This window comes from Ranitomeya imitator, chromosome 3 (assembly GCF_032444005.1).
Source record: "Ranitomeya imitator isolate aRanImi1 chromosome 3, aRanImi1.pri, whole genome shotgun sequence".
Lineage (NCBI taxonomy): Eukaryota > Metazoa > Chordata > Amphibia > Anura > Dendrobatidae > Ranitomeya > Ranitomeya imitator.
The window spans coordinates 396,768,852-396,796,517 of record NC_091284.1 but is presented as its reverse complement, the minus strand read 5'-3'; the positions used below and the strand labels follow the sequence as shown (position 1 = coordinate 396,796,517).

Sequence of the window (27,666 nt, the reverse complement as noted above, 5' to 3'; positions counted from 1 at the left end):
AGTAATGGATGTATACTGACATGTTTAAAAGAAGAGGGAAAGATACCAGATGAGAGAGATTAAATATTTTAGTTAGGTGAGTGGTGACAGCCAGGGAAATGGACTGGAGGAGATGTGAAGGAATAGGGTCACTGGTGCAAGTGGTAGGAAGATGCAAGGAGTTGGATGACTTCTTCCCTTACTGGTTCAAAGACAGAGAGTGAGCAAGATGCAGTGGGGGAGGAGGGAGGACCGGGCATGGTATGAGGGGGTTAGGAGAAAATTTCCTGTTGGATATGGTAATTTTTTTATTTGAAATAATTGCCCTGATCGTCAGTGCTGAGTGAAATAATTGGCCAGCTTGACAGTGCTGAGATCTGTGGTTGGGGCCTTCACTCTCGCATTGAGGAGGGAATGAAAACTGTCAAAGAGATGCTTAGGATTGTTGGATAGCGAGGTGATGAGGGTGTTGAAATAGGTTTGTTTGGAGAGGTGAAGGGCAGTGGTGTATGTTTTAAGCATAAACTTACAGTGGATGAAATCTTCAGCCAGACTGGATTTTCTCCACAGACATTCGGCGCACCTGGAGCACCGCTGGAGGAAACGTGTTTGCAGCATGTGCCAGGGTTGTCGCTGTCTGCCGATATAATCTGAGCACATTATAATATCGGGCAAAAGAGCCGGATTCCAGGGATGTATCACTTACTAGGCTGCTTGGTGTAGTTTTGATAGAATTCTTGTTTGCTGTAAATGTAGGAGAGCTAAGACTTCTGGACTCTATATAACCCCATCCACAACTCTGATTGGCAGCTTCCTGTGTACATTGTCAGCAATCTGCCAATCAGTGGTGGCGCGGGGTTACACAGATTAACCTGACTGGTCTGTGCGTGAGATGTAGTCACTGGGCTCATGCACACCGCTAATGTTCTCTTACAACTGCCAGCTGTAGTTTTCATGGATAGCACTTGTACCTTTTGATATTCTATGGGAATGTGCAAATGTCCTTTTTTTTTCTTTGGACCGAGTGGTCTGTGGGAAAAAAGTGTAGACATGTATGATTTTGACCTGAGTATTGGATCACAATCAGCAATACAAGTCTGTGGATCATTTAATAATATCATATTGCACTCGGATGACATCTGAGTGCAGACCGATGTTCACAGACTGATAAACTGAGAAGGTGGTAAAACCTTTATTTCTTTTCTCTTCACATCTGAGAAAAACTGATGTCACTCTGATCAGAACAAACAGAACGTTTTTCTTGGATGTGGAGGAATTGCTTGTGCGAACCTACCCATATAGTGATCATCTCCGGCAGATAAAACACTGATTGTATTGAAACTACAGCACGCAGCTTAATAAGTGACACATCCCTGTAATCAGGCTCTGGTGCCCTATATTAGATTAGCAAATATGCCTGGAGGGCACAGTGCTGCCGCATCCAGCAGAGCCGTGAGACCTCAAGCGTCAGGGCGCAGAGGACGCTGCATGATGCATTTTTTTTCTGCGCCAAAAATCATGCAAAAATGAACGAATGTCACAAAAAGCTGCGTTTTGCATGCGTTGTGCGCACCGCACAACGCAAATGTGAACTTAGCCTTAGCATGATTCTGGCGATGAGCCCTGATGCTATCTGCCGGATGATCACATGTAGAAAGTGACAGTGAAGATGGCAGTTTCCGGGTTGTACACTGTGATGGCGCCCTCTACTGGCTGACTGACGATGAATACAGCACAGAATGAGAGGTCTTCCGTCTTCCTTGCGAAAGGGTTAATAGCTAGGCTCTTTACGTGTGTAACAGCGCTAGACTGAATAAGTCCTAAATAGAACCCTATCGCTTTAAGCGGTGGAACGCACGTACCAGCCCTCGTGACACGCACGTACAAGGAATTTCTTGACGTTCACTTACGCAAAATCGCCCTGCGCCTTAGATTGTCATTCAGAGGCTTCCGTTAGTCAGACATATTGTCCCAGAGGAGCCGGGAGAGGCCCTGACAGACCGGGGGCAGCATGGGTGAGATTTGGGGGGTGAGAGTGAAGGGGGGATCCAAGGATCACGGTCATATGCGGGTACTTGGCGCGGTACTGCCCTTCCTACGTGCCTGTCCCCGGAGGGGCCCAGTCTCACCACCCTGGTGCCTCACTCGCCGCTGTGGGGAGTTGTACTCGGTCTCGCACACAAGTTTAGTCCATGTGCTGAGCCCTGGGGTCCTCCCTGTAAGAATGGCGCGGAGTTCTGTCACCAGCGTTCTGTGTGTATGTCCTAGTGAGACTCGCCCCCCATATACCCCACGGAAAGCCTGGACTAATGCTTTTCTCCAAAACCAGCGCCCCCCCTGCACTCAGGTTGTGCCTGCTACTGCAGCTCCCCTCCAGCACAGACTGTGGCACATCTGCACTACCACAAGCAGCCGGTGCATTGGTGGGGCGCTGTTCTTGGTCGATCCCTTGAAAGTGTCTGTAAATGTCTTCTAGAGTGGTTTTCCACTACTATAAAGCTGCTGGTCTGCAGCCCCTAAACAGTGTGATGGGGGGCAGAACTATACCACTCGGTCCACCACAATACATGGCTTACATCCAACGCTGACCGTTGGAGGCGCCGGACCCCCACCGTTATGATCCTGATATCCGATCATCAGCTCACCAATATCGTAGCAGTGCTACCCCATTATTACACGTATATAGCTACATTGTCTTGTGCACCGCATGGCGTCACAAATGTAGCTAGGAGAGACGGTGCGTGACCAGTAGACAACGTCTGGGCACTAAATGCTGCCTGCGAGAAAGCGACCAACTGCACAGCTACATTGTACTGATGGCGTATAGTAGTGTACAGGGCTCCGCACAGTATGAATTTCTGGGCGGTTGGTATGACCCAGCATCGTGCTGATTTCCTATGGCCTGCAAGCTTCAGATTTCACCTTCTTTCTCACTAAGGTGGTGTGACTGCGGCCACGGGACCTCTGAGCCAGTGAGCGGACTAGCTAGCATCAGTGTACACGCTGTTGTGACAACCTGGCTGCATGAACAACAGATGTCTCAGGGTAGATTATTATTATTATTATTATACATTTTTATAGCGCCATTTATTCCATGGCGCTTTACATGTGAATACGGGGCAAATATAGACAAATACATTAAACATGAGCAGATAACAAGGCACACGAGTACATAAGGAGGGAGGACCCTGCCCGCGAGGGCTCACAGTCTGCAGGGGATGGGTGAGGATACACTAGGAGAGGGAAGAGCTGGCTGTGCGGCTGTTCAGTAGGTTGAGGATCACTGCAGGCTGTAGGCTTGTCGGAAGAGATGAGTCTTCAGGTTCTTTTTGAAGGTTTCTATGGTAGGCGCAAGTCTGATGTGTTGGGGTAGAGAGTTCCAGAGTATGGGGGAAGCACGGGAGAAGTCTTGGATGCGGTTATGGGAAGAAGAGATGAGAGGGGAGTAGAGAAGGAGGTCTTGGGAGGATCGGAGGTTGCGTGTAGGTAGGTACCGGGAGACCATGTCACAGATGTATGGAGGAGACAGGTTGTGGATGGCTTTGTATGTCAGTGTGAGGGTTTTGAACTGGAGTCTCTGGGCGATAGGAAGCCAGTGAAGGGCTTGACACAGGGGAGAGGCTGGGGAATAGCGGGGGGACAGGTGGATTAGTCGGGCAGCAGAGTGTAGGATGGGTTGGAGTGGTGCCAGAGTGCTAGAGGGGAGTCCAGAGAGTAGGAGGTTGCAGTAGTCGAGGCGGGAGATGATAAGGGCATGCACTAGCGTTTTTGCAGTGTTGCGGTCAAGGAAAGCACGGATCCGGGAAATATTTTTGAGTTTGAGACGACAGGATGCCCCTCTTAGCTGTAGAATGGGGGTCTGTTGAAAGCCATATCAGCTGGCATCAGCCGCCTCCAGGCCTTTTAAAATGAGAGGTTGTGTTTGTTCCCAATTGAACCCTTAGCATTAAGTTAAAATTATACGGTGGGAAAACGATTAAATTATTTGATTTCTTTCAATCTGACATGCTGAGAAGCAGAAAATGAACAATTGTTTAAAGGGAACCTGTAATCTGAACCAGAGCCTGGCCCCACAATTGCAGCCACGTGTGTTTTTTTTTCTCTGAAATCCAGTGCTGCCCCTTGCCGACTTCTCCCAGAGCTGCTGCTTGTGATTGACAGGTCTCTCCCACAAAGATCTTTAAAGTATATTTTGCCAGATTCATGCTGCCCGTGGTTTGGGAGCATGAATTAGGTGACTGGTTCCCTTTAAATTAAACCTGACATTTGATTCATGCTGCCTGAACATCAGGCAGCATGTATCAGGCGCTGGCTCTATTATTTCTGCCAGGTATATTTTACCCTGACTATTTGATTTGATTAAAAAAACAACATTTAAAAGCCACTTGGGGACCATGTCGCTCAGGCGACTACACCAATGACGCCCCATAGAAGCTTAAGTGAAAAAATGCCGCATTTAGCAGTGTCTTTAGCCGCCATACAGTGGGCATGAGTTTTCATTAAATCACATCTATTTTGGATAGTTAGAATGCAGCAGATCTATGGCTAAATAAAACCGCAACAGAAAAAATGCAGCATTTCTGCGCTGTTCTATCCCTTGATTGGCGCGCTCCCTCGATGTGATCACGGGATGCCGATGTGTTGCCATGACAGCCAATGCTGTGGCATTGCTGTATATAGCAGAAGTGATCAGATCACTGCAGATTCAAGTTCCCTTAGGGGACTAACATGCTGTGAAAAGTTAAAAAAAAAAAAGTTTTAAACAATATGAAAAAAATAAAAGTTCAAATCACCCTCCTTTTTTCTTCGTTAAAAATTAAGAATAAAAAAATACACACATTTGGTATCACTGCGTTTGTAGGAGTGCTGCCTATCAAAATATAAAATAAATTAAACCGGTAAACAGCGTAATGAGATAAAACAAAACTCCAGAATTGGCAGTTTCTCAGCCTCTGCCACAACCGAAACAAATGTAATAACAGGCGATCAAAACATCGTATCGACCTCAAAATTAGATCAGTAAAAACATTGTCTCGGAAAAATTGAAACGTTATGGCTTTTGGAATGTGGCGACACAAGCTAGTTTTGTTTTTCCAAATTTCTGAATTTGTTTCGCCACTTAAACAAAACCAAAATTGTGCATGTTTGATATCTGCGTAATTGTACTGACCCGGAGAATCATATTGCCTGGTCAGTATTACCGTAAAATTTACGCTGTAAATAAAAACCCCAAAAATCTACTGTAGAATAGCAAGTTTGCCTCACTTTTAATTTTTTTTCCTCACTTTCCAGTACAGAATATAATAAAATGAGTGCTGTCAATTGAAAGTACAACTCGTCCCGGAAAAAACAAGCCATGACATGGCCATATTTATGGAAAAGTGAAAACGTTATGGCTCTTGGAATAAAGGGGAGAAGAAAACGAAAAATAAAAAAGGAACATGTAGTCTCTTGTTAAAATGAGTCAATAGTAAAGAAATAGTTAAAAGAGTTTCCCCTTTATAAGAAAATTCCTATACTTACCGTAGTTTGTTTCAAGAAGACAAACTGCTTTATTCATCAGATTTATTAGTGGGTCTCCACTGCTGTTCCAAGGGTCTAAGGTTCGGAGGTCTTCACTGCAGCGCTGTTGTCATATTGGCAGTGCGGCAGCCAATCGGTACCCTCTGTGGCTCTGAGTGGGCATTGGTTTACTCGTTTTGTTTTTCTCTGTCGACATTACACTTACCAGGGCTGTGGAGTCGGTAACCCAAGACTCAGACTCCAACTTCTCAAATTCCATGACCCCGACTCCACCAAAATGGGCTGCAACTCCAACTCCACAGCCCTGCCGGGGCTGTGGAGTCGGTAAGCCAAACCTCCAACTCCTCAATTTCCATGACTCTGACTCCACGACTACAATTCCGACTCTACAGCCCTGAGACTTACATAGCGCTTAGACCAGTGGTCCCCAACCTTTCTGACCTAGACAGCCACATTCCGCTCTGAGAGGGCGTCGCGAGCCACATATTGCTTCCTCACAGTAGTGGCAACCAGAGCCCCCATTATGGGTATAATGATAACCAAAGCTTTTCCACAGATACTACCCCGAAGCAGTATAACAAGATCCAGCGGTCCCCACAATACTCCCATTCAGTATTCTCCCATCAAGCACTCTCAACATACTGTCACATTTAGCTTCAGGCACCTTATCTGACAGGTGGTATCATCCTGTCTCCAGCATCCCATACTTAAATTATCTCTAAAACCCCTATAACCAGTATATGTGCATCAGATCAGCTCTTCTGTTCAGGGCTACACATAAAATTAATCATTTTTAGATTTTCTCCTCATACCTGTTTGCTATAACTGCAGCTAATGCACCAAGCTGGCAGAGAGCTGCGAGCCACAATTCATGGGACCGCAAGCCACATGTGGCTCCCGAGCTACAGGTTGGGGACCCCTGGCTTAGACATTGGTAACTCTTAAGGTACCGTCACATTTAGCAACGCTGCAGCGATCTAGACAACGATGCCGATCGCTGCAGCGTCGCTGGAGAGCTGTCACACAGACAGCTCTCCAGTGACCAACGATGCCGAAGTCCCCGGGTAACCAGGGTAAACATCGGGTTACTAAGCGCAGGGCCGCGCTTAGTAACCCGATGTTTACCCTGGTTACCAGTGTAAATGTAAAAAAAACAGTACATACTTACATTCCGGTGTCTGTCGCGCCCCCCGGCGTTCTGCTTCCCTGCACTGTGAGCGCCGGCCGTAAAGCAGAGCGGTGACGTCACCGCTGTGCTTTACGGCCAGCTGGCGCTGACACAGTGCAGGGAAGCTGACGCCGGGGGACGCGACAGACACTGGAATGTAAGTATGTAGTGTTTTTTTTTTTTTTTACATTTACACTGGTTACCAGTGAAGACATCGCTGAATCGGCATCACACACGCCGATTCAGCGATGTCTGCGGGAGATCCAGCGACGAAATAAAGTTCTGGCCTTTCTGCTCCGACCAACGATGGCACAGCAGGATCCAGATCGCTGCTGCGTGTCAAACAACGATATCGCTATCCAGGACTCTGCAACGTCACGGATCGCTAGCGATACCGTTGTTAAGTTGTTCAATGTGAAGGTACCTTAAAGGGAACCTGTCACCCCGTTTTTTCAAGAAGAGCTAAAAATAGCGTTAAATAGGGGCAGAGCTGGGCTTTACATTAGTGTATTTTGGAGCCTTTATTCCCCACCTATGCTGCCGAAATACCTTTGTAAAGTCGCCGTTTTGGGCTGTCACTCACGCTGGTCAGGTCATATGGGCGTGGTGACAGCGCTGTTTCTCCCCCAGATCTCCGTTGGTGGCGTAGTGGTGTGCGCATGTCCAAGTGGCGAATCCACTGCGCAGCTTCAAGGACAATAGCGCGATCTGAGCTATTCAGCCGTTTATCGGTGGGCACAGCCATCTTTGTGAGGCCGCGCGTGCGCAGATGGTTCTTCTCGGCTTCCCGGGGCTTCAGGAAAATGGCCGCGGGATGCCGCGCGTGCGCAGATGGAGATCGCGGCGGCCATTTTCCTGCAGCCGAGATGCGAACTTGGCTTCAGGAAAATGGCCGTCGAGATCGCCATCTGCGCACGCGCGGCATCTCGCGGCCATTTTCCTGAAGCCCCGGGAAGCCGAGAAGAACCATCTGCGCACGCGCTGCCTCACAAAGATGGCCGCGCCCACCGATAAACGGCTGAATAGCGCAGATCGCGCTATTTTCCTTGAAGCTGCGCAGTGGATTCGCCACTTGGACGTGCACACACCACTACGCCACCAACGGAGATCTGGGGGAGAAACAGCGCTGTCACCACGCCCATATGACCTGACCAGCGTGAGTGACAGCCCAAAACGGCGACTTTACAAAGGTGTTTCGGCAGCATAGGTGGGGAATAAAGGCTCCAAAATATACTAATGTAAAGCCCAGCTCTGCCCCTATTTAACGCTATTTTTAGCTCTTCTTGAAAAAAACGGGGTGACAGGTGTCCTTTAAGAAGATGATTGAGAGACCTGGCAGTTACAGGGAGGCTGTTCTGTATATAGGAACAGGCAAGCATCATTAAAAATGGATCCCTTGTATTACCGATACATACAGAAGCAGAAGGACCTCTTTGAGTATCATGGGTTCCATTACGTGTCCGTTTTTAGAAGAAAAAGCACAATATGCTGAATTTAATCTTCCATTCTAAAAACTGACAAGTAACAGAATCGGGAAGGACCCCACATATTAATCATTGGGACCCCAGTACTTCCATTTGTATCAGTTGTACAAAGAATCTGATTTTCAAATTACCGTAATTTTGTTGGTCTCTTTCTCAAAACTGAGAAGACAAACTAAATTTTGAAACACTAGCCTTAAATAAAAATAAATATGAATATGCAGCTAAAACTGGAATTGCCACAACTGTAAAGCATGATTGATCTTGCACAGGGAACAATGTTTATAGACTTTTCACCAGTTTTAGAATGTTAAATTGGCCACATTATGGAATCCTGACTGTTGAGCTGAACAAAGTGTTTTTCTTATCTCCATTACCAAGATATTGGCTTGTCAAGTTTAGATTCTAATTTTTTTCTAAGACCAAGGCGGCATTAAGAGATTCTTCTCTGGGGCAGTTACATTGGGAAAAGTATAACTCTACCCAGTTATAAACTGGGGGCATCTGTACGATGTGTGGTAAGATTCATGTCTAACCAGAGCTAACTACCAGGAGAGCAGAGCTGTGTGTCATTACCTACACCTCTGCAGGGCTCTCATTGCAGTCAGTGTGTGAGGAAGGGGAGTAGAGGAGAGCGACAAGAGATGTAGGGACACACAGCTCTGCTCTCTTCTCCCGGCACAGTAATTACGGTCAGTGAGGTCGATGAGGAGAGCAGAGCCGTGTGTTTTTACATGTCTTTCCATATTGCACAGAGAAAGCAGACCTTCTCTGGGGATGTGTTCTTATACCTACTGCTTATGATTGGTAAACATCATAAAGGGGAATAAGAACATCACCCCAGTGAAGAGTCTTTGTAACACCCCCTTGGTCTTGGCTTGCATAGTTTACATTGTAATTTTCACTAATATCTCACAGATGAGAAAATAAAACCTGTTCAGAGATAGTCTTTAAAAAAAAAAAAAAAACAACTAGTAAATGTTACCAGGATTTCTGTATTATAATTTATTGACATCTGTCAGAATGATAGGCTTATACAGGAACACTCTATGGGGGAGAAAGCGCCAATAGGGTCTTATCCGATGACAATACAAAATTCACACTTTAGTTTGCACTCACCTAGTTTTCGTAGTGTTAGCGCATATATGACTCGTCAGAGTCCACAGCTGCCGCGGATCCACAGGCCAGTAAACTGACAGATTCAGAACATCATCATGGAGAAAAAAATGTGGCTATTACCTGCGCTGCTGTGCCAATAACGATCCAAGCATTGGATGATGAGAAGATAGTATTTTTATTATCTATTCTCAACGCGTTTCGAAGTCCGTATGACTTCTTCCTCAGGAGAAGCATAGATCTACTGTATGTTTTGTGGCTTGTAAGCTCACTACTGTTGTGGACTGTTGGTATCTGTGACAAAGGAGATTGTCATAAACAGTATAATTTTTTTTTAAGCTTAATTGTGCAGTGGTGAACAATAAGGCTTTTTTTTCCTTCTAGACTCCCTAGCGAGCCCTGGGAAGGACAACAGTCGCATGAAGAGCTACAAGAACAAGGCTCTAAACCCTGAGGAGATGCGCAGGCGGCGTGAAGAAGAAGGAATCCAGCTCAGAAAACAGAAGCGTGAAGAACAGGCTAGAATTTTTATCCTTAATTTCATTGTTCTAAGCGGTGTAATATAATTGACTGTTTTCGTACCTTCCATAGAAGGTACAGTATGTATGGCATTGGCAACTACAATTCTGTTGTGAAGGCATGGGAGTTCTTCATTCTAGACATTGGTGGTTGCAAACTAAACTCTGGGCCCAAAGCAAAAGAAAAAAAGTGGTTAGCACTCACCAAACCCGATGCTATAAAAAGTCTTTATTTTGACATGGACATGGACAGGGAGAACATGATGTCTGAAGGATGACAGCTGTTTCGCGCTACATGCGCTTCCACAGATCTGCATCGGGTTTGGTGAGTGCTAACCACTTTTTTTCTTTTGCTTTTGAATTATATATCTTTTTGGTTGAGCACCCCTTATGCCCATGCATTGAGTAGGAGGTATAGGGGCTGGTACAGCATATTGTAGCACGCCGATAGGTGATCGCGTATGACAGCAGTGCGGGTATACTTTGTTTCTTCTTTTTTTCGATTTGATAAACTCTGGGCCCGCTAGCACCTATAATCTACATGATGGATAGGATCTATGAAGTCCACGTCTTAAAGGGCACCTGTCACCCCCAAAATCGACTATGAGCTAAGCCCACTAGCATCAGGGGCTTATCTACAGCATTCTGTAATGCTGTAGATAAGCCCCCGATGTATCCTGAAGGATGATAAAAAGAGGTTAGATTGTACTCACCCAGGGGTGTTCCCGCTGCGGTCCGGTCCGATGGGTGTCGCAGTCCGGGGCCTCCCATCTTCTTACGATGACGTCCTCTTCTTGTCTTCACGCTCCGGCGCAGGTGTACTTTGTCCTGTTGAGGGCAGAGCAAAGTACTGTAGTGCGCAGGAGCTGGGAAAGGCCAGAGAGGCCCGGCGCCTGCACACTGCAGTACTTTGCTCTGCCCTCAACAGGGAGATAAAGTACGCCTGCGCCGGAGCCGCAGTGTGAAGACAAGAAAAAGGACTTCATCCTATGAAGATGGGAGGCCCCGGACCGCGACACCCACCGCAGCGGGACCGCCCCTGGGTGAGTATAATCTAACCTCTTTCTCCTTCGCCTCATTGGGGTACACAAACCGTGGGTGTATGCTGCTGCTGCCACTAAGGAGGCTGACACTAAGTGATACAAAGAAAGTTCGCTCCTCCCCTGCAGTATACACCCTCCTGCTGGCTCTCAGCTAACCAGTTCTTGCTTGGTGTCCGTAGGAGGCACACGGACGGGCCTGCTATTAAGACCCAAAACTCTTTATTATTTTATTTTTTACATTTCTGATTTTACCTCTTACAACGAACGAAGGGGCGACGGATCCTTCCCCAAACCATCAACAAGCGAGCATGGAGAGTGTCACCTCTCCGTATCCTCTCCTGCGACTTGCCACGCCTGGGCTGATTTTTAAGGGCGACAGGTCCCTTCAAGGGCACCAATCTCCCCACACCCTGAACGGACAAGCACATGGAGTGTCACCTCCACGTACCCTCTTCCCCAGCCAGGCCTAATGCCGGATCCCACCCTAAAGGATTAATCCTTTGGCACCTCGTGGCATCCGAGCAGCCCCCACTGTACCACCACTGTTGAAAGCGGATGGTACAAGGAGGCAGACGGTCCCTCTCCACCTCCCTACTAAAGGGATGATGGATTGAGGGCTTCTCTTTATCACCACACCGTCCAAACAGCAGCGACAGCAGAGGATCTCTGACCTGCCGAATAGAGCTGTGTACTCTGCCTTCCAGCGGCTTCTTGGGTAAGTGCCTGGACTGGAGCGTCTGGAGGACTCTGCGCAGCCGCCTTTTTTTTTACAGCCGGGGGTCGCCTTCGTTTTTTCCTGCTCGGCACCGGCCGGCACCAAAAATTTAGCCCCCGGCTTCGGGTTTGTGTAGGCCGCAAACCCAGAGACTCCTCCCACTCTAGGCCGCACTTTTTGGCTCTGCCCCCCCTTCCCCCCCAACCCCCCCCCCCCCCATCCAGGCACTTTTCTTTCAGGATGAGAGCACTCGCAATTCTTGGCGGCCATCTTTGTTCTCCTGCCGCCCAGGACACCAACGCCACCCGGAAGCAGCTCCTCCATAGAACCTGGCGGCTTTCAGCGCCGAAGACAGCGCTAATTAAACGTGGACTCGGGACTCAGGATACGGGTAAGGAGACACCGCTCCCTTCCCCCCGCTCCACACTACAGCATAAAGGAATGAATCCCTCCGTTAACCACGGCCAGACCAGTAGTACCTGGTCTTAAAGGCGCATGACCAGCAGTCCCTGGTCTTGAAGGCGCATGACCAGCAGTCCCTGGTCTTGAAGGCGCATGACCAGCAGTCCCTGGTCTTGAAGGCGCATGACCAGCAGTCCCTGGTCTTGAAGGCGCATGACCAGCAGTCCCTGGTCTTGAAGGCGCATGACCAGCAGTCCCTGGTCTTGAAGGCGCATGACCAGCAGTCCCTGGTCTTGAAGGCGCATGACCAGCAGTCCCTGGTCTTGAAGGCGCATGACCAGCAGTCCCTGGTCTTGAAGGCGCATGACCAGCAGTCCCCGGTCTTGAAGGCGCATGACCAGCAGTCCCTGGTCTTGAAGGCGCATGACCAGCAGTCCCTGGTCTTGAAGGCGCATGACCAGTCTGAAGCCAGTCACTCCAAATGAGCTCAGGAGTTCCCTGCCGCCGACCCCAGCTTTTCCCAGAGTACCTAGTTCCCCTTATTGGGCTTAGTCTCTGCCGCAATCGATGGCTTCTCTGACCAACAGATTGAATCCCTCCGTTAACCCTCTGTGGTTATAAGTGCTTGCAGGACCAATATAGATGGATCCTCTCCTACATGGCAGCCGTCGGCTAGCAGGGGCCGCGAGTATTTTACAAACGTACAGGCATCTAGAAACGCTCAGGCGTCTAGAAAACGGGGGAGCTTCATTTCTTGATCTCCCTCACCAATGATTTGCTGAGAACAAGCCTTTGCATATGGATTAGATGTTGCCTTGGATCTGGACTCGCCAGAGCTTCAGAACATGATGGATTAGCCTATTTAGGCCATCAACCAATCTCAGTAGATTAACGAGGTCTCCGGTTCTGCTCTAGATCACTCAGTGTCCCTCAAAACCGAGACCACACTCCCTATAGTGCATTTGCCATTCACCAGGACAGCGAGGGTCCAGATAAGCGATTCACTGGCGAGCACTACAGTTGCCCAGTGGAAAGCACTGGTGCTTCGCAGCATGGGAGGCCAGGGTTCTAGCCCCACCATGACAAATTGCAAATGGTTTTGCTCTAGAAACAGAAACCTCTTCAAGCGCGGTATCCTTTTTCAGCAATATGCAAACATGTTGAATGCCTCTCCTGGCATACCCTCCAACATAGGATGCCATGCCTGGTCTGATTTTTAAGGGTGACGAGTCCTTTAAAAGACACCGATCTCCCCATACCATTAACAGGAGCACATGGAGTGTCGCCTCCATGTATCCTCTTCTTCACCTAGGCCTAAGGGCCAGACAACCAGCCCTGTCCACCCAGGGACCTGAACTCGTGGATGTAAAGAGACACCATCCTTTTGGTGTCCGATCATCCCTACTCTGCACCGCCACTATTTAGAGGATGATACAAGTTTGGCGGACTATCCCTCCCCACTTCCCTGTTAAGAGGACAGTGGATCGAGGGTTCATCCTTTTAACTCTGCACCGTCCGAAGACTGCAGCAATAGCAAGAGATGGTTTTTGGGTTGTTTTTTTTCTCCTCACCTACTGGATGCAGCCGCTATTTTGCCACCTAGCAGCTTAACCGAGTAGAGCCTCCGATGGTATACCTAAGCATCTCTGCCCGACTGGTCCTCAATTAGAAAATCTGACTCATTCCGTATTGCGGCCTCTGGTCCAGTGCTCTACCTTCCCTTAGCCGCCACATGGGTCACTAGAGCAATGGTCTCCTAGTTGGGAGACCTTTACTACTTTAATTTAGATCTGTAACCTTTCCCCTGTGACAATACAGCTGGCTATTCAAATCTTTTCAGCGGGAGATTATGTAGTTCACGCCTCTTTGGATGCGGCTAGTTGCGTGGTGCTGTCAGCAGCAAATACCATTTAATACAGAAGGGCATTACGACTCCGATTAAGTGTACCCCCCGTTCAAAAAACCTCCAACATCACTCTTGCCAGAGTGATCGGTTATTCTGTGAGAAGTTGGGAGCGTTCCCCACACAGGACCTAAGGATCGCAGGTGTCATATAGACCCAACCAGCAGTGGAAGGGTTGTACAGGACAGCCTAGATCTAAGGGATCTCGTTTCCAAAAAGGGGAGCAAAAAGTAAGACTGATCCTAGACCTCAAACTTCTAATAAGCTTGACAAGGTCCTCCTTCTGTTGGAGTTCCTCCACTCGCCCATTACTTCCTTGGAAAAAGGTAGAGTTCCTAGCATCCATCAACATTTGGGATGCTTACCTTTTCATTCCTATTTTCTCACCTCTTCAAAAGTCCCTTCGCTCCCATTCGCGGACCGCATTTTCCGGTCATGACCTTGCCCTTTGGCCTTGCTACCGCACCCAAAGTGTTCGCAAGGGTCATGGCGGCTGTCATGTCCCTCTTACACTCTAGGGGCGTGGTCGTACTGCCCTATCTGGTTTACCTTCTAGCCATTCCTCCTGGACTGCGCTGAGTCCCTTATATCCCTTACGATACCCTTTCTCATCTGGGCTGGCCTGGCAGCTAAACTTAGACAAGTCTTCCTCATTTCCAGCCCAGCAGCTATCCTTTTTCAGGATGATCCTGGACACCTCCAGAGGGTCGGTAATTCTCCCTGGAGACTAGGTCATGGCCCTACAACAGGGAGCTTGTGCACTTGATCACTCATCCCCTCATTCCATTCAATTTGCTAGGAGGGTGATAGCAATGGAAGCAGATCCTTCGCTCCACTCTTTTTTTTTTTCTGCAGGTCAAACAAGTTTCCAGAGGTTAGTCTCTGAGCTCCTTCCTCATCCAGGGGAGATACTTTTTCCCGGTTCAATGGTTATTAGTGACTACCGATGCCAGTCTTCTGGACTGGGGAGCGTCACCTCTCTGCTCACGGCCGCCTGTCATCTCGGGAATCCAGTCTCCCAATCATTGTTCTGAAGATCCAAATGGTATGGCTAGTCCTGCAGCAGGTCTACTGCCTTCTGGCTGGTCACCCCATCCAAATTCAATCGAATAATGCCACAGCTGTGCCATACGTCGATCATCTATCAGTTACCCACGGTCAGGCGCCATGGCTGAGGTACCTCACATTCTCTCATGGGCCGAGATCTATCATTCGGCTATCTCGGCAGTACACATCCCAGGAGTACAACTCTGGGTGGCAGACTTCTTCCGCCATCGGGGTCTCACCTCAAGTGAGTGTGAACTTCATCCGTAAGTCTTCCATCAGATCTGCCTTCACTGGAGTACTCCAGATGTAGATCGGATGACGTCCAGACTGAATGCCATTGTACTCTAGTCTATGGTTTGGTCCCGAGATCCAAATGCCATCGCAGTGCATGCTCTGGTTCTTCCATGGTACCAGGTTCCAGAACCCCTCTTCCACTACCTCAGTTAGCCTTTCGTAAGCAGGAAGGGCCCCAGTGATCCTGGGAGATCTGCACTGACCACGGCAGGTTTTTCATCTCCGGAACCGGCATTTTTCCGTCTTATTTTATTATTATTATTATTATTATTATTATTATTATGCATTTTTATAGCGCCATTTATTCCATGGCGCTTTACATGTGAATACGGGGCAGATATAGACAAATACATTAAACATGAGCAGATAACAAGGCACACGAGTACATAAGGAGGGAGGACCCTGCCCGCGAGGGCTCACAGTCTGCAGGGGGTGGGTGAGGATACACTATGAGACTTATTGCAACAAAGACTGCAAGTAGGGTCTTCCCTATCGCATACCATTATATCTTTGGAACCTTAATGGTCCTGGGAGTCTTACAGTAGACTCCTTTTGTTGCGGACCGACTTTACTATCAAGGAAGGTCGCCCCTTTTTTCTCTATCTTGTCACCCTGATGAGTCTTCGGGGCTAGCCATTCTGTCCTTTCAGACTTCTTTCCCTTATTGCCATCAAGGCAAGGTTGTCGTTAGGCCATCCCCATCCCTTGTTACCAAGGTGGTATTGTATTCCCACTTTTATGAGGGCATCGTCCTTCCCTCGTCTCTCTCGGCACCAGTCCACAAAACGGAATGGGTTCCCCATATTCTGGACAAAGTGAGTGCTCTGAGTAGGTACGTCTCGAGGACGGCGTCCTTCCGAAGGTTGGACACTTTATTTGGGCTACCTCACGGTAAGGCTTCTTTCACACTTCTGTCTTCCAAATCTGCACAGGATCCGTCAAGACGTTGAAATGACTGATCTTGTGCAGATTGTGAAAAACGTGTGCACTGGGCCCGTCTTTCTGACGGACCCATTGAGGCTATGTGCACCTGTTGTGTATGCGTCTTCGCAGTGGTTTTCCGCTGCGAAAACGCATACACAACACAAACTAGGTTAAAAAAAAAATTAAAAATCGCAGTATTCTCACCTACTGGCGTTCCCGCGCAGCGATGCTCCCAGCAGCTAGCGTTCCTAGTAATACATTGCGAAATCTCGCGAGAAGTCGCGAGACCACGACTTCTTGCGAGATTTTGCAATGTATTACTAGGAAGTAACGCTAGATGCCAGGAGCATCGGTGACGCTGCGCGGGAACGCCGGTAGGTGAGAATATTGCGATATTTTATTTCTTTTTTGTTATTTTTAACATTATATCTTGTTACTATTGATGCTGCATAGGCAGAATCAATAGTAAAAAGAGAAAGAGAGAGAGAATTTCCATGACGGGAAATTCTTCCACGCATGCTCAGTTTGAAAAGACGGGACCGGTTGCTGGATTCCTGCTTTTCACAGTCATTGATGCATCTGATTTTCCGACGTGCAGAAAAAACGTTCCTCTGAATGTTTTCTTTATCGCCTCTCATTGGGGGACACAGGAACCATGGGGACACAGGAACCATGGGGACACAGGAACCATGCCTGTGTCCCCATGGTTCCTGTGTCCCCCAATGGAGGCTTCAAGAAACAGATTTTACGGTAAGCAACCAAAAATCCTGTTTTCTCTGCCCGACGGACCGTTTTTTTTTACGCAGGATCCAGTGCACGACGGATAAAACGGATGGCCATCCGTCACAATACAAGTCTATGAGAAAATGCAGGGTCCTGCATTCTCAAAAATCGACAGATTGTGATGGGAGCTGAAAGACGGAAATGTGATGGAGGCCTTAGAGGACAGCTTCCTGACGGTTACAGAAAGGGTTTAGCCGTTTCATCGGCCATGTCAGCTTGGTGGATTTGTTGCACCATCCAGGAGTCCTTCCGTGTTAGATGTCAGCCTGTCAGCCTATCTCCCTGTCTATCGAGGTTTCTTGGGTTCTAGGTACCAGGTGTCGGCAAAGCAAGGCCTGCAAGCTTGCGGGTTCGTCCAGTCCGCATGCATTCTTGAAGCACTATAATTCCCAGACTTTCACAGATGTGAGTCTGGGCAGGTGGACTCTGCAGGCTGCGGTGTCGCACTTGTAAGTAGCGGTTGCACAAGGCCTGATCTGATGTAATCCCCACCCAGGGACTGCACAACAAAGTACTGCAGTGCGCAGGCGCCGGAAAGGTCAGAGAGGCCCGGCGCCTGCGCACTGCAGTACTTTGCTCTGCCCTCAACAGGGCAGACAAAGTACGCCTGCGCCGGAGCCGTGGCTGAAGATCAGAAGAGGACGTCATGGAAAGAAGATGGGAGGCGCCGCAGCGGACCAGAGACACCCATCCGACCTGACCAGCAGCGGGACCGCCCCTGGCTAAGTATAATATAACATCTTTTTCTCCTCTTTCAGGTAACATCGGGGGCTTATCTACAGCATTACAGAATGCTGTAGATAAGCCCCTGATGCTGGTGGGCTTACCTCACCCGCGATTTTCGGGGTGACAGGTTCCCTTTAAGGGAGAAAAAAACAAATCTGAATGTTCAGATTCTGTCAAGTTTCTTAGTATGTACAATATGTGAAGTTCATTATTTTGGACAGAAAAAATTGTTCGGTTCTCCAACAATGTCAAGTATAATTATATTCTTATCTGACCTGAAAATGTCTTCATTTTTTTTTTCCTTCTATGCAGCTTTTTAAGCGTCGCAATGTGGAACTGGTTTCTGAAGATGCATCCATGTTTGATGGGCCTTTGATGGACTCTTATGTCAGCTCTACAACTTCTGGGGTGTGTTTAGAACTAGAGATGAAATATACTGATTATCTTGATCCTATCACATTAACCAACTTTTTTTTTTATTTTTCTATAAATCCAGAATATTTTCATACTTCCTGATTTTTGTTCTTTAGTACAATAGTGAAGTGCTTTTCCTTTTGTCTACTGTTAGGATGGAGTGATCACCCGGGAAATGGTTGGACTACTACTATCTGATGATCCTGACTTGCAGTTGGCTACAACACAGAAATTTCGAAAGCTGCTATCGAAGGGTGTGTATGCTGTCATTGAGAGACGGGTATTATCTAGTCATTATGTAAATGTTGGTATAGTATTTGCCCATCCTATCTATATAGAGCTCTATACCTATAGAATAATTCAGTGTAAAATGATGATCATGGAGGCTCACCTATTTACTTTTTTTTTCTTTTAATCGCTTTGTTTTAGAGCCAAACCCCCCAATAGATGAAGTAATCAATGCTCCTGGTGTAGTAGAGCGGTTTGTGGATTTTCTTAAAAGGAGTGATAACTATACACTACAGGTGCGTGCACTAAAGTAGAGAAAGCAGATTGTTATGTAGAGGGATGCACAGAATTCTTGATTGTTATTGTTTGTCACAGTTTGAAGCCGCCTGGGCCTTGACAAACATTGCTTCGGGCACTTCACAACAAACAAAGATTGTGATAGAAGCAGGAGCTGTGCCAATCTTTATCCAGTTGCTAAACTCGGAGTATGAAGATGTTCAGGAGCAGGTTTGAATATCCTCTTTGTTTGCCCTGTGTTTTTCTGCTTCTCATTCTGTGTTTTGCTGGTCTGTTTTCTGAGCGTAAGTGTAATATACTATGGGTTCCTGCAGGCGGTGTGGGCCTTGGGCAATATTGCCGGTGACAGCTCAGTGTGCCGTGACTATGTGCTGAGTTGTGAGATCCTTCTTCCCCTTCTTAAGTAAGTATATTATGCAGATCAGTCGAGTGTAACATTGTGTGTAACTGTTGCAGCTAATTTTTATAGTGATGCCTGTACTGCAATATTTTACAATTTTTTAATTTTTTTCCCTTCAGTCTTCTTACGAAGTCATGCCGTCTTACCATGACCAGAAATGGTGTATGGGCTTTGTCTAACCTATGCCGTGGAAAGAACCCACCTCCGGACTTTGACAAAGTTTGTATTTTTTATTTTTATTTTAAAATTTTGCTTTCTGCAAAGAACACTTTTTTTGACAATATTTCTTAAGAATAATAATGATAGAATATTAAAGCAATCGTTTTGCTTTTTTTAGGTATCGCAGTGTCTTCCTGTGTTATCACGTCTCCTGTTCACCAGTGACTCTGACTTGTTGGCAGATGCTTGCTGGGCACTGTCATACCTTTCTGATGGGCCCAATGAAAAGATCCAAGCAGTGATTGATTCAGGGGTCTGCCGTAGGCTGGTGGAACTCTTAATGTTAGTGTCAAATACTCTGTAGTTTTCTGTGGGTGAGGAGTAATTTGCTACATTTGAGAAATTGCAGATGAAACATTAATTGGCTTTTGATTACAGATTTGTAACATTTACACATTTTTTTTCATGCTGGTATTGATGAGAATGTAGCACATCTGAAAAGTTGCGTGTGCATCTCGTTACTAACCTTACTCCAGCATGGAGTAAGATTAATATGAAAGACCGCAGCACATGATGAATATGACAAGCAGGGGGTGCCACCCCAGCTCTGCTCAGTTTGTCCGAGCTAGGAGAAAATGGTAGGAGACCGCCAAAGGTCACAAAATTTTAGCGCAGCTTTATGTTCTTCCAAAATCTTGCAAATTTTCAAAACTTTTTATGACCGGACTCTGTCATAAAAGCAATTATGTAACAGGCTTAGGTTTGTAATACTGCATTTTCTAAAAATAAAAAAAACTGAACCTGTCAGCAGGATTGTGCACAGTAAACTACACCACACACTTGGGTGATGAAATCTGTCTTGTGGTTGTTGTTTAATCTTTATTTGTAGTTTTCAACTAAAGTCTTTTTTTTTTTTTTTTTTATAAAGCTTATAGCGAATCAATGACTACTTGTTTCTCTTTTTATAATTAACATTTCCTTTCTATTTTTCTACACTAAGGCACAACGATTACAAAGTGGCCTCGCCTGCCTTGAGAGCCGTAGGGAACATAGTGACAGGAGATGACATTCAGACACAGGTGAAAACTTATGTTGTCAATTGTGACCTAAGAAAATTGCACCAGATTTATTAACCCTACCTACCACATGGGAATCTTGAATTAACCCCTTAGTGACAGAGCCAATTTTTGTCCTTAATGACCAGGCCAATTTTTACAATTCTGACCACTGTCACTTTATGGTGTTATAGCTCTGGAACGCTTTAACGTATCCCAGTGATTGAGTTTGTTTTTTCGTGACATATTGTACTTCATGTTAGTGGTAAAATTTCTTCAATATAACTTGCGTTTATGAAAAAAATCTAAATTTGGCAAAAATGTAGACCATTTTGCAATTTTCAAACTTTTAATTTTTGTACCCTTAAATCAGAGAGTGCTGTCACATAAAATAGTTAATACATAACATTTCCCACATGTCAACTTTTTATCAGCACAATTTTGGAAACATAATTTTTTTTTTGTTAGGACGTTATAAGGTTTAAAAGTTGACCAGCGATTTCTCATTTGTCCAACAAAATTTTCAAAACCATTTTTTTAGGGACCACCTCAGATTTGAAGCGAGTTTGGGTGTTCAATATAAACGAAAATACCCAAAAGTGACACCATTCTAAAAACTGCACCCCTCAATGTGCGCAAAACCATGTTCCAGAAGTTTATTAACCTTCCATGTGCGTTACCAGAACTAAAGCAATGTGGAAGGAAAAATGAACATTTCTCCTACGCCTCATTGGGGGACACAGGACTATGGGTGTTATGCTGCTGCCACTAGGAGGACACTAAGTTAACACATAAAGAATAGCTCCTCTCCTGCAGTATACACCCTCCTGCTGGCTCTAAGTGAACCAGTTCTTGCTTATTGTCTGTAGGAGGCACTTGGGTCTGCTTTCAGACCCCACCGTTTTTATTTTTATTCTATTTTTTCCCTTAACGGAGCGAATGGGGGACGACGGACCCTTTCTAGGTTCCGATCTCCCCCGAACCATCAACAGGCAAGTACGTGGAGCGTTCCTCCCGTATCCTTTCATGCAACATTGGATACCAGCCCTGAGCTCACCTTACGGGTGACAGTTCCTTCGCGTTCCGATCTCCCCCTCCGTAGCAGGCGACCATATGTAGTAGCCCTCCATCTACCTCTCCTGGAGCCAGGTGCATAGCCGGACATTAATATGTATGGCGTCTGACTGATACCGAACCTAGTGAGCCTGGTCCCCCTGAGTGGGCTACCTCTCTTACCCGGTCTATGGCATCCCTGGCAAAAGCGTTAGAATCGTTCCGAGACCCCTCCTCTAACCAGGGCACTCTTAAGGATGACTCTTCCGATCCTCAAAACCCCTGGTACTCTAGGGGTCGTACATTGCCAAGGAGCTCTCGCTCTTCCAGGAAAAGGACTCATGCCATATTCCCAGACCATCACCGGGTTTCGGGTTCTTAGAGCTCCATTTCTCGCTCCCCTTCCATTGGGGCTAGTAGAGAGCCTGTGTCAGAGGACGATTCTAACTCGTCCCTAGATCAGGAATTTCATCACGATCAGGAGACTCTCGACTCTGAGTCAGTGAATAAGGCTTTGAAACTTGAGGAGCAACCTTTATCTAAAACTGAACATGCCGTGACCTTTAAGAGGACCAAGCGAGCTCACAGAGTGTTTGCCACTCATCCCGAATTTAAGGAAATCGTTGAATCTCACAGGATCCGTCCTGATAAACGATTCACAGGGCAGAAGCCCATGGAATCAAAATATCCCTTTGCCCAGGATCTAAGAAAAGATTGGTCTCAATCTCCCCCAGTAGATCCTCCGGTATCACGCCTGGCTACTAAATCTAGTTTATCCTCTTCGGAGGGCGCCTCTGTTAAAAACCCAACCGATCGTCAGATCGACAATATGGCGCGTTCAGCCTTTGAAGTCTCAGCAGCCGCACTCTTCCCATCCTTTGCTGCTAAGGCTATGACCCACTGGGCTGTGGTCTTGTCTGTAGCGGTGCGGGATACCGATCTCCCTCCTCCCCCCCCCCAATTCCCCTGGGATAGCAGACCTCGCTACTCAGATAGCCAGAGTTGGAGACTTTGTAGTTACCGCGTCCCTGGACGCTGCTAACTGTGCTTCGCAAGCAGCAGCTAACGCCATCACTATCCGGAGGTCATTATGGCTCAGGGACTGGCGTCCAATTCGGCTTCCAAAAGTCATTGACTTCTCTTCCATATCAGAGCGGTCGCCTTTTTGGCGAAAAGCTTGACCAATTAATTTCCGACGCCACTGCAGGAAAGACTAAATTTCTTCCACAACAGAGACTCTTTCGGCCCTTTCGGAACCAGCAACAGCAAGCTTGGTCCCGATTTTTTTCGCTTCAACTCAAATTGGTCCTCTACTTCCACATCTTCCGAACCTTGCCGGGCACAACATAGGGATAGAGGTCCTCAGACCTCTTACAAACCTTCCCCTTCTTGGAGTGGCAGGCCTAGGCAGTCAGGGTCCAGAGGGTCCAGACCGGGCAGGTCTCCCAAACAATGACTCCCTGCGGTATCCGGAGGGCACCCTCAAAGTAGGCGGCCGCCTGCTTTCCTTCAGCGACGCGTGGCTCTCGGTCGTTCACGACGAATGGGTCCGTGACCTAGTGTCCTCCGGATACAAGATAGAATAGAATTCTCCTCTCTTCCACCAAATCGCTTTTTCCTGTCTTCTCCTCCCAGGGCAAAGGCATCAGAGTTCTTCCAGGTCATAAGCTCTCTAAAAGAAGACAGGGTTATTATCCCGGTTCCTCAAAGCGAAAGGTTTCAAGGTTTTTATTCAAACCTGTTTATTGTTCCAAAGAAGGACGGCACAGTACGGCCCATACTGGACCTAAAACCGCTGAACAAATTTGTCAGGGTGTGACTGTTCCGGATGGAATCGCTTCGTTCTGTCATCACCTCCATGGAGAAAGGCGAGTTCCTGGCGTCCATAGACATCCAGGACGCGAACCTTCACATTCCTATTTTACCTTCTCACCAAAGGTTTCTTCGCTTCGCAGTTCAGGAAGACCACTTTCAGTTTGCTGCTCTGCCTTTCGGCCTCGCCACCACTCCCAGGGTATTCACCAAGGTCATGGCGGCCGCCGTGGCAATCCTCCATACCCGAGGAGTGGTGGTGTTACCGTATATAGACGATATCCTCATCAAAGGCCCCTCTTTCCGCACCTGCAAGGAGGCAGTGACCATCACAATAGATACTCTTTCTTGCCTGGGTTGGAAGATAAACTTCCAAAAATCTTCCCCAGTACCGCTGTTCAGCGAATTTCCTTTCTAGGAATGATACTGGACTCGTCCCAGGGGTTGGAACTTCTTCCCCCGGAAAAGATCTGTCTTACAGCGGGAAGCTCAGAAGCTCTCTCAACCTCATACTCACTCTCTGTGTTTCAGTATGAGAGTCCTCGGCAGGATGGTAGATATGGAGGCGGTCCCATTCGCTCAACTAAACCTCCGCCCCTTACAGCATGCTCTCCTGGCTGTGTGGGACAGGAACCCGTCCTCTCTCGATCGTCGTTTCCTCCTTCCCCAGCGAGTCACAGTCTCAGGTGGTGGACTTTGAAGTCCTCCCTGAATCAAGGGAAGTCTTTTCTCCCAGTACATTGGCTAGTCGTGACAACAGATGCCAGTCTTCTGGGCTGGGGAGCATTGTTCAACCATCACACTGCTCAGGGCCGCTGGTCTCTTCAGGAAGCACACCTGCCCATCAACATCCTGGAAATACAGGCAATCAGGTTGGCTCTTCTCCAATTCCATCCCTTCCTGGCGGGTCGACCCATCAGGATTCACGGCAGTGGCATACATCAACCGGCAGGGGGGAACACGCAGCAAGGCAGCCATGACCGAGGTAGGCCATATTCTCCGCTGGGCCGAGGAAAACCGCTCAATGATCTCAGCAGTTCATATCCCGGGAGTGGAAAATTGGGAAGCAGACTTCCTCAGGCGTCAAGGTCTCGACTCCAGAGAGTGTTCTCTCCATCCGTAGATCTTCCACCAGATCTGCTGTCGTTGGGGAACCCGGACGTGGATCTGATGGCCTCACAGCTAAATTCCAAGGTTCCCAACTTGATAGCTCGGTCCCATGATCCGGCAGCCATTGGGGCAGATGCACTCGTTCACTCGTGGCATCAGTTGCAGCATCCGTACATATTTCCTCCGCTTCGTTTACTGCCGAGAGTCATCAAGAAGATCAGAGCGGAGGGGATATCAGTAATCCTGATTGATCCAGATTGGCGCGCAGGGCCTAGTACGCCGAACTAGTTCAACTTGTCGCCGATGTCCCCTGGCGATTACCGAATCGAGCAGACCAGTTGGTCCAGGACCCCATTTACCACGAGAACTCCGAATCCCTGTGTTTGACGGCATGACCGTTGAGGCCTGGGTGCTAACACAGGCAGGCTTCTCTCAGAAAGTCATTTCTACCATGATCAGTGCTAGAAAGCCTACGTCTGTGCGTATATATCATCGCATTTGGAAGACCTTCTTCTCATGGTGCAAGGACCGAGGACGCACTCCTCTCGAATTTTCCATTCCTTCCATCCTCGAATTCCTTCAGTCGGGTTTGGACTTAGGTCTCGCCCTTAGTTTTCTCAAAGGGCAGATTTCAGCCTTGTCTGTCCTGTTCCAACGTAGAAATGCCAACATATTACAGGTGAAGATGTTCATTCACATCTCCCATGTGGTGCCGCCCTATAAGATGCCGTTGGAACCATGGGACCTTAATTTGGTCCTCGGACTCTTGCAGGAGGCCCCTTTTGAACCTCTGCAGGACGTTCCCCTGTCTTTTCTGTCATGGAAAGTTGCCTTCCTGGTTGCGGTCACGTCCATCCGACGAGTCTCAGAGCTGGCGGCTTTGTCTTGTCAAGTTCCTTTCCTCATTTTTCATCAGGATAAGGTGATTTTGAGAACAACCCGTCTTTTCTACCGGAAGTTGTCTCATCTTTCCACCTCAATGAGGAACTTGTCTTGCCTTCACTTTTCCCGGCACAAGTACATCGCACCAAGAAGGCTCTTCACACACTGGACTTGGTGAGAGCTCTTAGGATATATGTCTCGAGGACGGCGTCTTTCTGCAGGTCAGATGCCCTGTTCATGCTCCCGGAAGGGCCAAGGAAAGGTCTAACCGCTTCCAAAGCTACGGTAGCCAAGTGGATTTGTTCAGCTATCCAGGAGTCCTACCGAGTCGGAGGTCACTCCGTCCAAGCAGGGATTAAGGCTCACTCTACTTGGTCAGTGGGTGCGTCTTGTGCCATCCGGCATCAGGCGTCGGCAGCACAAGTCTGCAGAGCTGCGACTTGGTCCAGCCTGCATACGTTTACGAAACATTACCATGTCCACTCTCAGGCCTCGGCAGATGCGTCCATCGGCAGACGAATATTGCAGGCGGCAGTGCCGCATCTGTAACTTGTAGGTACAAGGAGCAATTGCAGTGGATTGTTTCCCACCCAGGGACTGCTTTGGACGTCCCATGGTCCTGTGTCCCCCGTTGAGGCGTAAGAGTAATAGTGATTTTTGTGTACTCACCGTCAAATCCTTTTCTCCGAGCCAATCATTGGGGGACACAGCACCCACCCTGTTAGCCTGTTGGCTTTAGTTTTTTCTGTGTTGACTTGGTTTTGGAATAGTTTATTCTTGTTAAATGTTAAGCTCCTACTGCTTTGTTACCGAATTGGTTCACTTTGAGCCAGCAGGAGGGTGTATACTGCAGAGGAGGAGCTATTCTTTGTGTTAACTTAGTGTCCTCCTAGTGACAGCAGCATAACAACCATGGTCCTGTGTCCCCCAATGATTGACTTGGAGAAAAGGATTTTACGTTGAGTACACAAAAATCCCTATTTTACTTTTTTCACAAAAAATTTACTTTGGAACCATTTTTTTTATTTTTACAATGGTAAAAAATGGACCACAAAACTAGTTGTGCGATATAATAATAATTTATTATTATTACTACTACTATTTATTAGTAATATTTTTATTATTTTTATGTATGTTTTTATTTATTTATTTTTTATATAGCGCTAACCTATTCCGCAGCGCATTCGTTTGCACACATTATCACTGTCCCCGATGGGGCTCAAAATCTAAATTCCCTGTCAGTACAGTTGTGGCCAAAAGTATTGACACCCCTGCAATTCTGTCAGATAATACTCAGTTTCTTCCTGAAAATGATTGCAAACACAAATTCTTTGTTATTATCTTCATTTAATTTGTCTTAAATGAAAAAACACAAAAAGAATTGTCCTAAAGCCAAATTGGATATAATTCCACACCAAACATAAAAATGGGGTGGACAAAAGTATTGGCACTGTTTGAAAAATCATGTGGTGCTTCTCTAATTTGTGTAATTAACAGCACCTGTAACTTACCTGTGGCACCTAACAGGTGTTGGCAATAACTAAATCACACTTGCAGTCAGTTGACATGGATTAAAGTTTACTCGACCTCTGTCCTGTGTCCTTGTGTGTACCACATTGAGCATGGAGAAAAGAAAGAAGACCAAAGAACTGTCTGAGGACTTGAGAAACCAAATTGTGAGGAAGCATGAGCAATCTCAAGGCTACAAGTCCATCTCCAAAGACCTGAATGTTCCTGTGTCTACCGTGCGCAGTGTCATCAAGAAGCTTAAAGCCCATGGCACTGTGGCTAACCTCCCTAGATGTGGACGGAAAAGAAAAATTGACAAGAGATTTCAACGCAAGATTGTGCGGATGTTGGATAAAGAACCTCGACTAACATCCAAACAAGTTCAAGCTGCCCTGCAGTCCGAGGGTACAACAGTGTCAACCCGTACTATCCGTCGGCGTCTGAATGAAAATGGACTGTATGGTAGGAGACCCAGGAAGACCCCACTTCTTACCCCGAGACATAAAAAAGCCAGGCTGGAGTTTGCCAAAACTTACCTGAAAAAGCCTAAAACGTTTTGGAAGAATGTTTTCTGGTCAGATGAGACAAAAGTAGAGCTTTTTGGGTAAAGGCATCAACATAGAGTTTACAGAAGAAAAAAGAGGCATAAAAAGAAAAGAACACGGTCCCCACAGTCAAACATGGCAGAGGTTCCCTGATGTTTTGGGGTTGCTTTGCTGCCTCTGGCACTGGACTGCTTGACCGTGTGCATGGCATTATGAAGTCTGAAGACTACCAACAAATTTTGCAGCATAATGTAGGGCCCAGTGTGAGAAAGCTGGGTCTCCCTCAGAGGTCATGGGTCTTCCAGCAGGACAATGACCCAAAACACACTTCAAAAAGCACTAGAAAATGGTTTGAGAGAGCGCACTGGAGACTTCTAAGGTGGCCAGCAATGAGTCCAGACCTGAATCCCATAGAACACCTGTGGAGAGATCTAAAAATGGCAGTTTGGAGAAGGCACCCTTCAAATATCAGGGACCTGGAGCAGTTTGCCAAAGAAGAATGGTCTAAAATTCCAGCAGAGCATTGTAAGAAACTCATTGATGGTTACCGGAAGCGGTTGGTCGCAGTTATTTTGGCTAA

The 27,666-nt window shown here is 47.1% G+C and overlaps 1 protein-coding gene across 1 annotated transcript in view; it reads left to right on the top strand.

Annotated features, from left to right (window-relative positions):
* Positions 1–1,891: 1,891 nt before the first annotated feature.
* The window catches only part of KPNA6 (karyopherin subunit alpha 6), a 34,585-nt gene continuing 8,810 nt past the window's right edge, over positions 1,892–27,666 (top strand). Inside the window, exons 1-10 of the mRNA XM_069757016.1 lie at positions 1,892–1,994; positions 9,652–9,785; positions 17,935–18,030; positions 18,191–18,290; positions 18,466–18,560; positions 18,640–18,771; positions 18,876–18,964; positions 19,081–19,180; positions 19,299–19,462; positions 20,121–20,199. Coding sequence (XP_069613117.1) covers positions 1,991–1,994; positions 9,652–9,785; positions 17,935–18,030; positions 18,191–18,290; positions 18,466–18,560; positions 18,640–18,771; positions 18,876–18,964; positions 19,081–19,180; positions 19,299–19,462; positions 20,121–20,199 — 993 coding nt within the window. The 5' untranslated portion in view covers positions 1,892–1,990. The remainder of the gene's footprint in view (positions 1,995–9,651; positions 9,786–17,934; positions 18,031–18,190; positions 18,291–18,465; positions 18,561–18,639; positions 18,772–18,875; positions 18,965–19,080; positions 19,181–19,298; positions 19,463–20,120; positions 20,200–27,666) is intronic.